A 14066-nucleotide genomic window follows, 5' to 3' on the forward strand; every position below is an offset into this window, starting at 1 on the left:
GACTGCAGAAAAACTGGCTTTGGTGTCTGCAAATCTTAAATTAAAACTTACCAGGTTTTTTTTGACAGATGTATCCGTACTTTATTGAACACGGTCTGTTCCTCCAATTTCCTGCCCATTTATCAGGTTTCTTTATCATACTAACACAGTTGTCATTACTGGTACGGCCATAAAACAAAGGGTGGTATCTGTGGTAGAACTTCAAAGAAATAAACAGTAAGCCACAGATATTCTTATAGCCTAAAGAAGTATCAACTTACTCTGTTACCACACCCACCTGTTCATGTATGTTTTCATGTCTATTGTTAATGTCACATGTACATATTCTATTAGTTTAGGAGCCTTTATCTACTTATAATGAACTCCTTCCTTAAATCAGGGGAGAGACAGTGTATATGTGGTTATGGCTGAAAAAGAAATCTTTTAATGGAGCTGGTATTTACCAAGTAGAGCCTCTTGTGGCGCAGAGTGGTAAGGCAGCCATCTGAAAGCTTTGCCCATGAGTCTGGGTGTTCGATCCCAGCAGCCGGCTCAAGGTTGACTCAGCCTTCCATCCTTCCGAGGTCGGTAAAATGAGTACCCAGCTTGCTTGGGGGTAAATGGTAATGACTGGGGAAGGCACTGGCAAACCACCCCGTATTGAGTCTGCCAAGAAAACGCTGGAGGGCGTCACCCCAAGGGTCAGACATGACTCGGTGCTTGCACAGGGGATACCTTTACCTTTACCTTATTTACCAAGTAATGTTAACGCTTCTATATCATCCTATAAATATCCATTATCTATTATTTATAAATATCAGGAATTTTCCCCCAGGCCTCTGGAGGTTGGCAACCTTACATCCAGTACACTTGAAGGCAAACAAGAGCCAATGCACTAGAGATGCTCTAGCAATAGCAGATCTTTACATTCTCTGTTCCTCTCATTATTAAATGAAAATATCTGCCTTCAAGTAAAATTTGGCTTAAAATTTTCTCTACTACTTTTTATTTCCTTTGACACCCTGTCTTCCTTGGCTAGGAATTAGAGATGCACAGTAGCAAGAGATGGGGTATTTGGATTTGAGGCACCCCAATTATGGGATGCCTTTCCCACATCTGTCTGCCTAGCACTGAGCTTGTTAAGCTTTTCTGTACCAAAAAAATGCCTTTTCCCCCAGGCAATTTGTTAAGTTATTCTCCCTTTCATGCTAGTGCTAGGTTTGATTTTGTGCCTACACCCAGCATGGTGTAGTGGTTAGGAGTGAGCCGGGTTTGATTCTCCACTCCTGCACATGCAGCCAGCTGGGTAACCTTGGGCTTGCCACGGCACTTATAAAGCTGTTCTGGCCAAGCAGTAATATCAGGGCTCTCTCAGCCTCACCCACCTCACAGAGTGTCGGTTGTGGGGAGAGGAAAGGGAAGGCGACTGTAAGCCGCTTTGAGCCTCCTTCAGGTAGGGAAAAGCGGCATATAAGAACCAACTCTTCTTCTTCTTCTTAATGCACAAAATCTAATCTTGCTCACAATTAGTTTATTTGATTAGAGTTTAGCAGATTAATCATGGTACAAGGTCTATTCACAACTTGTTTGGATATCCTGGATAGATTTCCATATATGCAGTTTTGATACACAAATGGGAAAATGGAAGGAACCAATTGAATATGGAAGTGTTTGCAATCAGTACTTACAGAGTGGCTGGGAGCACCCTTGACCCAATTCGTATAACGCACACTAGTTCCATCAGTCCATATGAAAGTTCCAATGATATCATGCAGTCCAATCCAAGACTCAACCGGCGCATTTTTTAATTGTGTGGTAAGGAAAGCTGAGTGAAAAACAAAGATTGTTTTACCCTAAAGTATATATAGAGCAACCACTTGAATAGAGAATCTTGTCCATGGCTTTGATTACATTCTGTTCATGTTCTTAAAAGTATCTTTTCCTATAAACTAGTCAACGCCATGCAAAACATAGTGATCGCAAGTGGCACACTGGCAGGACTTTTAAACCAGCATTTTAACACTGTAGTTCTGCACAGAACTACTCCAGTCTGGAGTAACTCCACATAGGACTCCACTCTAAGGTTTATGTTAATTTGGTGGTAGACCTCGGAAGGATGGAAGGCTGAGTCAACCTTGAGCCGGCTGTTGGGATTGAACTCCCAGCCTCATGGGCAGAGCTTTCAGACTGCATGTCTGCTGTCTTACCACTCTGCACCACATGAGGCTCTTAAATTGATTAGGAACAGGTTAAACCTGAGATTTTGAAGAGGCCATCAGTTTCACTAACCTCTGCCACAAGGACATATTTATCACTCTTCTCCATTATGCTCTTTATCAGCTTAACCTCATAAGAGAAGAGGCAGAACTACATGGGACCAGTAGCAACAGGGTCCATATGGTCTAGGCCTAGAAGCATTCACTAATACCAGGAAGAATTAAGTTGTTATCGACATTTCTGGTCATCATTGGATTTTTCCACACATACTCATGGGAATATCTCATTTAAAGGCTGAGATCTCCTTGCTAGGGTGATTTCCTACCACCAGTTCTATCTTTCAAGGTTCAGTTTAGGTAAGAAGAGTGGAGTGCATGTTTGAGAATATTTATTCATTTAGGAAATTTGTATGTTTCTCGAGGAAACCTGCTTACAAAATAAAACATATAGAATTATCAATTATAATTCAATAGTATGAGTGCAACCACATCATAGAACATGGAGCAGCAAAAACACTGAGCATCTCCCAGGCTAAAATGTCTTATAAAATGCTGTTAAAAATCAACTCCTAAATTAAAACTCTGGGTATGCAGGAATGTTTAGCCTGGCAATCTAAATCAGGGGTAGTCAAACTGCGGCCCTCCAGATGTCTATGGACTCCAATTCCCAGGAGTCCCTGCCAGCGTTCGCTGGCAGGGGCTCCTGGGAATTGGAGTCCACGGACATCTGGAGGGCCGCAGTTTGACTACCCCTGATCTAAATGATAGCATAATAGGTACTAGGACAGCTTCAAGAATAAGGGCATTCCATAGATAAGTTGCCATTACAGAAAAAAAAGCCCTTTTTGTAGTTGACATGCCTCACCTCTGAAGGCAGGGATATGGAGAGCTGAGCTTGTGAGGAGAATCCTATCTAGCAGTCTGGACAATGTAGGAAACATCAAATAGATGCCTCACTTGAAATTTGATTCTAGTTAGAAATTTGTTTGCTAGGTTGGTTACAATGAATGGTGTTACAGTGACAATTAGTCATAACAAGCAATCACAGCTAATATATGCATTTTACAGTATTAATGACAGAACATTATGTTCTGTTTTGGAAGCTGATGCTTCTTCCCATGGCAGCCTGGTAATATAAGAAGCACTGAAGGAACTTTATAGTGAGTACTATACAGCAGGGGTAGTCAACCTGTGGCCCTCCAGATGTTCATGGACTACAGTTCCCATAAGCCCCTGCTATGCTGTTGCATGTATTTCAAGCCTGGTTAGGGCTGGGAGGGTGAGCTGAAGGCAAAAGCCAACTCTATCGTCCACAGCCTCTGACCTGATGGGGGATTCTAGCCCAGGATGCTGTGAGTAACCTTTCTTGCTTATTTCTTTATGTAGTATTCTATTTATTTAACTTCACTGAAATCACAGAGTTGGAAGGGGCCATGCAGGCCATCTAGTCCAGCCCCTGCTCAACACAGGATCAGCCCTAAGCATCCTAAAGCATCCAAGAAAAGTGTGTATCCAACCTTTGCTTGAAGACTGCCAGTGAGGGGGAGCTCACCACCTCCTTAGGCAGCCTATTCCACTGCTGAACTACTCTGACTGTGAAATTTTTTTTCCTGATATCTAGCCTATATCGTTGTACTTGCAGTTGAAACCCATTACTGTGCGTCCTTTCCTCTGCAGCCAAGGGAAACAGCATCCTGCCCTCCTCCAAGTGACAACTTTTCAAACACTTAAAGAGGGCTATCACAGTAAGATTTTTTTGTAAGTCACTTTGGGTCCCCGGGGAGGACAAAAGTGGGATAAAAATGTGCTAAATAAATAAATATTCAAGGTTGTTGAGACTCACCAAAGCCCTACCCCATCCCATGCAAACCAGATCCAACACTTCACAAATCAAATGAATAGATTGGTTCTACCCACCCATCCCACCAGTGATCAGGACTTTAGAAACCTAACCCCCTCACCACACACACATTCTACATGAATTAACAAAGTAATCACACCTTGAACTTCTTTGTTAGGTATAGCTGCCAGGTTTCCACCTAATGATTTGCAGGCATTACGTGAATCACTCCAGTTTTTTCTTTCTTCTTCATGAATGCCAAATATTTTGAAGCACTAGGGGGAAAAAAACCCATCAAGGTTCCATCAAAGCATTTATAAGAAGTCAGGTAGTGTGACTGTTTCAGTTCAGACATAATGCATACACATGGTTTAACATGCTTTGTTTATGAAATCAGGATTTGGCTTACTAACAATGGCACAAATTGTACTTTCCTTCAATATATTGCCTTCAGTCACCTTATCTACACATATTCTGCTACCCTGGTCTGCATCATAGCACTGGGGAATGAGCCAGCAAACATTAAGCCAAGATATCAGTATTTATTTTATTTGCTTGCTTGCTTGTTTGCTTGCTTGTTTGTTCTTTTGTTTGTTTATTCGTTTGTTTATTCGTTCGTCTGTTCGTTCATTCATTCATTCATTCATTCATTCATTCATTAGTTCGTTTGTTCATTCATTCGCTTTCCTAGGCTGCGGCTCTCTGAAAATGAAAACATAGTATACTGTGACTTATAAAACCAACTTCAAACCATGGCTTCAAATCCTGGTCTGATGTACCTTACCTATTCACAGTTAGGGGAATAACCAAGTTTTATTTTTAAATTCTAAAGCTTCTTTTCAGAAATTTTGGCTCTTTTGGAAAAGGACAATACTGAATCATAGAATCATAGAGTTGGAAGGGGCCATACAGGCCATCTAGTCCAACCCCCTGCTCAACGCAGGATCAGTCCAAAGCATCCTAAATCATCCAAGAAAAGTGTGTATGCAACCTTTGCTTGAAGACTTCCAGTGAGGGGGCGCTCACCACCTCCTTAGGCAGCCTATTCCACTGCTGAACTACTCTGTGAAAATTTTTTTCCTGATATCTAGCCTATATCATTGTACTTGTAGTTTAAACCCGTTACTGCGTGTCCTTTCCTCTGCAGCCAACGGGAACAGCATCCTGCCCTCTTCCAAATGACAACCTTTTAAATACTTAAAGGTTAAATACTGACCACGTTCTCTTTTATTATTTTGTTTTTGCTGTACAATGTTATGATATGTTTGAGGTTACCTTGTTCTGAAAAAGAAGCCAGCCTTCAGCACAGCCTCCTTGAGGTGCAGGGGATGTGGGAGCAATGGTTGAACGGACAGAACTGTTGTGCCTTTCACAGATGAATCTCTTCTCTGCACTACAGTATATATCATTCCATAAGCCTGAGGAAAGAAGGCATGCAATTAACTGGTAAGATATCACTTTGAAAAGACAAGCGGACCCAAATACCAGTAATTGTCTTGAAGAGGTCTGGCTGGGTCACCTGTACCACAGTGGTGAAGCTACTATACATTGTGAAACAATGGATTTTCATTCTCTCATTCCATCTCATTCTTGCCCTCCTACTACGTTTCAAAGAGCTGAAAACAATAACATTTTGTTATTCCACTTGCCTGTTCCCTTGTACATCACCACACACTCTTCTTCTTCATTTACATTATTTGGTTCATTGGGGGCCCAGGCTTCATAGGTCACCGGAGTTCCATCCAGCCACCTAAAGAAAATTATAGAAGTGAAATCATGCAGTTGCCCCCCCCCCCCATGTTACATTTATATTGAATTGGATGGCATTGTATAGGTTTTTACTTTGTGGCTCAGTTACCTTTTTAATAGCCTGCAGTATGGGATAACATGCAGCTAGGGCTGCCAGCCTGCCTCTGTGCTGGGCAGCCTCCCTCTGGCAGTGCCGCAGGGGAAGATGGGGCAGGGGAGGAATAGGTATTGGTCTGATGCCACAGCATTATTCCTAGCATATCCCCAGAAGTGATGTCACTGCACTGAGTGATGCTGTGGGACCCCATCCTCAACTTTATGCCTTTAGAAGTTTACTGATCACTGCGATGCACAGGCACAATGCCCATCAGTGTAAATGTATAGATCAGGGGTAGTCAAACTGTGGCCCTCCAGATGTCCATGGACTACAATTCCCAGGAGCCCCCTGCCAGCATTCGCTGGCAGGGGGCTCCTGGGAATTGTAGTCCATGGACATCTGGAGGGCTGCAGTTTGACTATCCCTGGTATAGATGATCTCTTGAAAAATAATAGTAACAGTAAAGGAAGCTTTTCTTTATCCTACAATAGCTTAAGGCAACATGATATTTTTTCTGAAAGGGAAACAGTATGGGAAGAAGGTAGAAGAGTTCTCTAGTACCATGGCCTGATCTCTATCAGCCTATCTTTGGCTATATCCTGCAGCTAATTACATTTTAGGAGTTCCAGCCATAGAGCCCCAATCTTACTTCAGGCTTCCATATTTCTTCCCTGCCTCCTTTCAGAAAAAGAACAGCATATGAAGAACCTGGTAGTTTGTTGCAGTGCACCATTTATCACAAGCTTCCGTTTATTACTAGATGGCATTATACACAATCAGTGTAACCGGAAATCTTTTGTTCACTTACCCAAACTTTCCGTCAATGCCCACAGCTAAGCCAATGTATACATCAGCCTTAAATGCAAGAAAATGGTTCTGAAATATATACAAAGAAAACCGGATTTAAGGGCCCTGCCAATGCAAAATGCTCAGATATTCTCAAAAATGTTACAGCTTGATTATTCTCGTCAAACCGATGATGCTGGTTATTATGAAATGAAGAAAAAGTGAGAGTAAATTTTTCATCGGCATGGATTAAATTTCCTCCTTGTGATTGCTTAAAAGGCTTTATTAGAAAACTAGGTAACACAAAACAGCTTGAAATAATGTATATGAAAATGTACTGCAGTGGGGAGCTGATGGGGCTGTGGCCTTGGCAAACCACTCCCACCCCCCCCTGTGATTGTACCAGGAGTTGAGGAGGGACAAGCAGCTGACAGTGCTTACCTGGCAGTGCCTTCAAGATGGCAGGCAAGCCAGAGCAAAGCCCTAGCTCCTACCTTTAGCTTGGAAACCAGCTAGAACAATGCTACCTCCCCCCCAGTGATGGCTGAAACAGATTCCAGGAGAGGGTGAAACAAAGAGGGGGAAGCCCCCATTAACTGAACTCTTTGTACATCAACATGAGTTGTAAACTTCTCTCACTCTATTATTGCTCACTCTATTATTCAGGTTACAGTTGCCCATTTCAGCATACTGACTCAAGGAGCAAGCCTAATCTGGTCTACTCAGAAGGAAGTAACATTTTATTCAATGGGACTCCTAGAACAGTGTCCTTAGGACTACAGCCTCAGTATGTTACTTCACTGGAGCATTCAGGTCTGATCACAAATACTTCATGCATTCTACTTTCTCTAGAGTTATCCCACTCTTAATTTACTAAGTTATTGGGTTTGATGGGAATTGTAGTTTTCTTTGGCTTCTAATTCAGTATGGAGAAACTAGCAATCCTATCAACCTCAGAAGGTGTCTTGCTGAGGAGAATTTGAAACAACACTTTGGAAACAACAGTGGCGGCCATGCTGGGATGCTGCTGGTTTCTCGTGGTGGGGCAACATGCTCCGCCACTTCCTGTGTACTGAAATCTCCTGGCACACATGGTCTGTCTTGTCATATCTCACAGTGGTGGCAGCAGGGGGGGGGGCAAAGGGGTTCCACTTCAGTATGGTGGAATAATGTCATGATACTATCCCACTATTGTGGGGGCAAAAAAAACCCCCTGTTTAGCTCCATGGCACCACAAAGCCAAATGGGGCATTTTGTGTCCTTGCTGGAAAACCGTAGGCAGGGGAGGAGATGGGCCTCAAAGGCCTGGCTCTTCCCTGTATGTATAGGCGTGGCCTGGCCTGGCTGCTGATGGCGTGGACACTAATCAGCATTCCCTTAACATGGGGCATCAGAGGCCTTAAAGCGGGCCAGGGCTGGGTGGAGGCCGGACTGGCACCAACGTCATGCATAAGCAGGGATTTCTTCTAGCCTGGCCTTCTTCCCCTGTGCATAACTGGTCTTTGACAGGAAAGCTAGGTACTGGTCAGGGTTGCTCTTAGCACCATCAGTGCACTCAGGCACTTGTGTACTATTGGTCCCCAACCTGCGGGCCATGGCGCCAGGCCGCGGCTCCCTCTCCCCGCCCCCCCCCCGCAGTAAAAAACTTCCCAGGCTGCAAGGGAGAGGGAATCAATGCCGGCCGCGCCCATGCGGGCGCGGCCCGATGCGTGGGCGTGGTCCGCGGGTGCGGCCCGATGCGTGGGCGCGGCCCGTGGGCGCGGCCCGTGGGCGCAGCCTGATACGCGCCCGCGGCCGATGCGTGGGCGTGGCCCGCACAGGCCGTGGGCCGCGCCCCAATGCCCTGCCGGTCCCCAACCTCAGAAAGGTTGGGGATCACTGTACTATAGGGATGAAGAGCTCGACTCCTTCCCCTCCCCATACTGTTCCTTAATAAGCATGACTAACTTCAATTAACATGGATCATGCAGCAAGTTACTCTCCAGGTTTGAAAAGGTAAGTTTTGGAATTTGAGAGGAGCCGACAAGTAGATAGAATAGCAAAAACCATGTTACATGTTTATGTGCTCGTTCATATATGGGTTATTTGAACATCCCACTGCACATTCACAAAGGCCCATTATGCATTTTTGCTTGATAGAAATACTTGCAAAAAGGTGAGCAGAGTCCCGTTGAACAAGGAGGTCCGCCATTAATTATATATGAATAGGAATCCATACCTTCCATTTATTACTTACATATTTCCACAAAAACATCCGTTCGTTTTCACTTGTAATGGCAGCAAGATCTCCATGATGCTTTCTGCAAAATTGTCGCGCTTCTCCCATAGGTAGAGCTGTGTCTTCAAAATAGTATTCATTGTCTCCATACTTAACCCAGCCATCTTCAATTATTTTGTAATCCTTATCTGTACAAAAAAAAAATACACAGAGACAATGGTTCTAGCCCAAGTTGGATATTGCATTACAGTACCTTTGGATGTTAAAAGGCTCTCAACATACCTGGAAAATCATCTGGCTCTGGTTTTAAGGTTACACCTGGAAATAAGCAAGCAAACAAACCATGGTTACAGTGTGTGTCAGTGTGATTTGTACATTAGTCCTTTCTGCAATGGGAAAAAAATTAATAAAATATTCTTTCATGCTTATTACATTTCTAGATTCTTGCTGAGCAAGGAACACTAGCATGTAAAAAGAATAACCAGCAATCTGTAATTCACAATATGAGAGTCCATCTTATCAGGTGTGTATAAGTCAGTAAGCAATCAAATAATTTAATTTCTGCCATGTTCCTGATGATGGCTAAGGGTGGTGACTTTGACCTTTTAGTGTCTTTTACAGAAAAATGAGATTCTACTCTTTACTTATGAGTTCCTATTGCACTTGAATCATCAGTGAAGGATCTTCTCTGGGAGCCAGTACTCACAGTAGTCAGGGGGGGGATCTGCTTTGGGTAGTACATGGCTGTGCCTCAAAGCTCATAATGATAAACTGAAAGAAACAAAGATTCTTCAGCCAGACTGGAAAGCAAGCAAGGGAAGGAGGGACGGAGGGTTTGGATGGCCCTGTCATTCTCCAGATTCCTAGGACTCAAAGCAAAGGTCATACACAGAGAATAATAGAGGGGCACACCACCTGGCAATCAGGTATGAGCTGGGCATTTAAAAGGGAGGAGGAGAAGGCGAAGGCGAAGGCGGGGGAGAGAGTTGGTTCTTAAATGCCACTTTTCTCTACCCGAAGGAGTCTCAAAGTGGCTTACATTCGCCTTCCCTTTCCTCTCCCCACAACAGACACCCTGTCAGGTGGGTGGGGCTGAGAGAGCCCTGATATTACTGCTTGTTCAGAACAGCTTTATCAGCGCCACGGCGAGCCCAAGGTCACCCAGCTGGCTGCATGTGGGGGAGTGCAGAATAGAACCTGGCTCACCAGATTAAAAGTCCACACTCCTAAGCACTACACCAAAATGGTATAGCGCTAACCACTACACCAGGGGTAGTCAAACTGCGGCCCTCCAGATGTCCATGGACTACAATTCCCAGGAGCCCCTGCCAGCATTTGCTGGCAGGGGCTCCTGGGAATTGTAGTCCATGGACATCTGGAGGGCCGCAGTTTGACTACACCTGCACTACACCAAGGACCCAGGAGCAAGCCTGACTGAGTGCACCTGTAGTCCTGGCAGAGCGAATATGCTTGCCGTTCCTTTTCGTCATTGCCACGGGCCTCCAGGCCAATAGCCCATTCCAATGTTCTCTGTAACCTAAATGCTCAGTCTTTTCCTGCTGGCAATCCATGTATCTGAACTCGAGCTGGTTTGCTGGGAGGGCGGTATAGAAATTAAATAAATTATAAAATAATAATATCCTTGTATGTGTATATATGCAGGAGGGATTTGCATCTTAATCAGGATCAGCTCCAGTTGTTTGGTTGCTCTCTTTCTCCATTATCCTTTTGGTAGTTTAATACAAATTTGCTCTGCCTTTTACTCCTGATTGCACAGTAGTATACCTGGAATTCAACCTGCAAAATGATTTGGTTCAGGCCAAAAACATATTTTGGTCCTGTAGGCCTGTCTAGTAGAGACTTTTCTGATTTTTTGCTTTGAAGAAAATTTGAAAACTAAGACCAGAATTCAATTTAAGATTGAACACTAGCTAGCTTGGAAATGTGGACAAAGAAGCTGTGTACCAAACAAACTGAAGTAAATACATTTTGCTTAATTAACCAGTTGCAAATTAGGAGCAGTTCTACCTTTTGTCACTTGACAAGTCCAGTAATGTAAATTGTTACAATTTTCCGCATCCCAAAACCAAGGCCAATTTGTTACACAGAGTTCTTCTTGATTATTGTCATATGAAAACCAAAAATTCCAATGTTCATAGTCAGTCTATGGTGGAAATAAAGTTATGTTATTTTTTAGAAGTCCAAGTTGTAACATGCAAGATACATTTGCAAGAGGAACTACAGACTGTCATTTCCTTATGAAATGGGGGAAATGACCTCTATTTTGTAGTATCAGATTTATGGAAGAAAATATGCTCTCCGATATGGTTTAACAAATGGATGAAAGTAGTGCGGTTTTGCATACATTACGTATCCCAGTTAAGGTTTGTAAAGTTGTTAGTTTCTTATAATTATCCCTTTGAATGTCATAATGATGGATAGCTTGTCTAGACCCTTTTTCTCTTTAGCTTGTGCTTTTCATTTCATTTAAAATAAAATAAAACCACCACCCCACACACACACACACACACACACTCTCCCCACCATTCCCCCAAAAGAGCTCACCTGGAACACTGTCACATTAGCACTGATCATCACTGAAAATCATGTCTGAGATTTCTACGCTATCCATATAATCCTTTATATGATTCCCTAGAATGTTCAGAGCTATTCATATAATTATCTCAGTTGAACAATAACATCTACACTAAGTAAAGAATATGGCCATACTGAAACAGAAAGAAGCTACAGACTTCTCAGGACTTCCTCAAAGAGACGATATAGAGTGATGGCAGCGGGTCTCTGAAATTCAACATATTTGTTGTGACAGATGCATTAATTTCATTTATATCCCATTGGACCTCATACGCTCTGGCCAGCTTACAGTTGTTCCCCCAGATTCACATTCCCCCCCCAAGAGTGGCAGGGTGTTATGTAACAAATTAGCACCCTTTGTTAGTCGTAAATTGTCCAAAAGCCCTCCCAAGCTAAGCATTAGCCTTGCTTGTATAATTTAATGTAAACTTTATTGCATATGACCAAAGGTCTTTGCAAATCCAAAATGCACAGCCTTGCTTGTGTGATTCCAAACAAATCATGTTAGCCTTGGAGGGTTACTGGTCTTGTAACTCTGAACAGAGCATGCTATCGGTTTCTAGCTGTTTATATATGTATCTGGACTGAGCCTGCTAACCATGTTTGGCTATTGATTGCTTATACATGGTCCAAGTATGTCAGCCCTGCAAGACTATTGAGTGAGTAAGGTAAAGGTGAAGGTATCCCCTGTGCAAGCGCCGGGTCATGTCTGACCCTTGGGGTGATGCCATCTAGCATTTTCATGGCAGACTCAATACAGGGTGGTTTGCCAGTGCCTTCCCCAGTCATTACCGTTTACCCCCCAGCAAACTGGGTACTCATTTTACCGACCTCGGAAGGATGGAAGGCTGAGTCAACCTTGAGCCGGCTGCTGGGATCGAACTCCCAGCCCCATGGGCAGAGCTTTCAGACTGCATGTCTGCTGCCTTACCACCTTGTGCCACAAGAGGCTCATTGAGTGAGTATACCTATCCAAATGGAACAGGTTTGAAAAAGTATACTCAAGTCATGGCAAATTTCCTTTCACTCTAGGAACCAATCCAAAAATTTAGAAGTCAGAAACTATTTCCGCATGGAGGTGGACAAATAGCGGCCGCGGCTAAGTGCGGCCACCATTGATGCTGCGGGGGTACCCGGTGATGCCATAGCCCCAGGAGTGTCATTGCACCACACTGCGGCACGATGGGGAATGGGCGGGGCACCCAGCCTTAAATAGGCCAGGTGCACGTGCTCTCACCCTCTCTGCATTGGCTGCTGCCTGGACAGCTACCCTCCTACCCCCCTGTTATTGGATTACTAGAATTTTTGTTGTCACAGCTGCGGTTATGCCTGGTAGGGAGTCTGTTGGCAGGGAGGTCCGTCTGCGCATGGGACTCCCAGAGGAGGGGGTCTCAATAAGGAGACCGGCAGTTACCCGGGTGTGGCCTATCTGGCTGGGAGGCCAGGGGCCCGGTGCCAAGTGGCCGGGGGACATCAATGGTGTTATGATGTGCTCCAATGGTGTCCCCCACTTCCACAGAAAAGTAGTTGTGGAATTAGTATATTGAAAATAGGGGAAACTTAAAAATAGGGATGGTTATAGCATTACATCACGTGAAAGTGGTTTTTGTTTTATAAAAATTCTCTAGTCTGAATACCAAGGTAGAGAAAAACTTTCTTGGGGAAGCAGCCAGGTTTTCCACAATGTCACATCATAGCAATTGCTGATTAAATGTACAAGTGTGTAACAAAGTTAATAATGATATCATCAGGGTCAGAAATCATAGTTATTTACTTACAGGAGAGCCATCACTCCATGTAAAGGCTTCGTCAGAATCCAAATCACTTAAACCAATCCAGATGTTACCACTTTTTCTAAAATTCAACAAGATACAACATAGGAGACATATGAATATGGAAACATTTCATGGCACTCATAATTTTAAAAATATACAACATGATGATGTGCTTGAATATCTCTCGAAAAATCAATATACCGCCGGGAGGGCAGTATAGGAATGTAATAAATAGATATGTTAAATAAATACTGTTGGTATAATGTACCAAGTGACAGCTAACAGCGTGAAGTTGATCAAACTGATCTAACTGACAGGTACTGATCATGTGAGAAGTGTCAGGTGCACAGGAATGACACAGCACAAATGCTTCTATTGGCTGGATAGAAAGCTGATGCAATATTAGAGAAGGTTGCATGTACATAGGTTGTGTATATAAGGAGTGATGGGAAAGCTGTTCTTCCCTCTCTGAAATGCCATTGTGTGCGCAGCACTCTGCTGGATAACTTGTAAATATTCTGTACATAAAATAACTGCTAAGGAACCTACAAACCTGTGTTTGCTTGTGTTCATCTGTCACATCGAAGTGACACACCACTACAACGGCTTCTGCTTTCAACGCAACGCTAACAGGGCTATGGGCCCAGAGGTTGCGCTGCGGTGGTGAGTTTGTGGCAGTGGTGTTATCCTGAGTGCTTGGATGTCTGCTGAGGAGAAGCAGTTGTCTGCCGGTACTGAAGGTACGGAGGCAGGCGGGAAGAGAGACGTGTTGGTGAGTTCTCCAGCTGCGATGATGAGCACAGCTGCTATC

The 14066-nt window shown here is 43.7% G+C and overlaps 1 protein-coding gene across 1 annotated transcript in view; it reads right to left on the reverse strand.

The window, feature by feature from the left end:
- The window catches only part of LOC143820648 (macrophage mannose receptor 1-like), a 55591-nt gene that overhangs the window by 18833 nt on the left and 22692 nt on the right, over positions 1–14066 (reverse strand). The window contains exons 14-23 of the mRNA XM_077303701.1: positions 13259–13334; positions 10914–11049; positions 9168–9203; positions 8904–9073; positions 6690–6757; positions 5685–5785; positions 5311–5453; positions 4196–4310; positions 1668–1804; positions 52–199 (exon numbers count right to left, since the gene is read on the reverse strand). Of these exons, the coding sequence (XP_077159816.1) occupies positions 52–199; positions 1668–1804; positions 4196–4310; positions 5311–5453; positions 5685–5785; positions 6690–6757; positions 8904–9073; positions 9168–9203; positions 10914–11049; positions 13259–13334 (1130 nt within the window). The remainder of the gene's footprint in view (positions 1–51; positions 200–1667; positions 1805–4195; positions 4311–5310; positions 5454–5684; positions 5786–6689; positions 6758–8903; positions 9074–9167; positions 9204–10913; positions 11050–13258; positions 13335–14066) is intronic.

The sequence above is a fragment of the Paroedura picta genome, chromosome 11, assembly GCF_049243985.1.
Source record: "Paroedura picta isolate Pp20150507F chromosome 11, Ppicta_v3.0, whole genome shotgun sequence".
NCBI lineage: Eukaryota > Metazoa > Chordata > Lepidosauria > Squamata > Gekkonidae > Paroedura > Paroedura picta.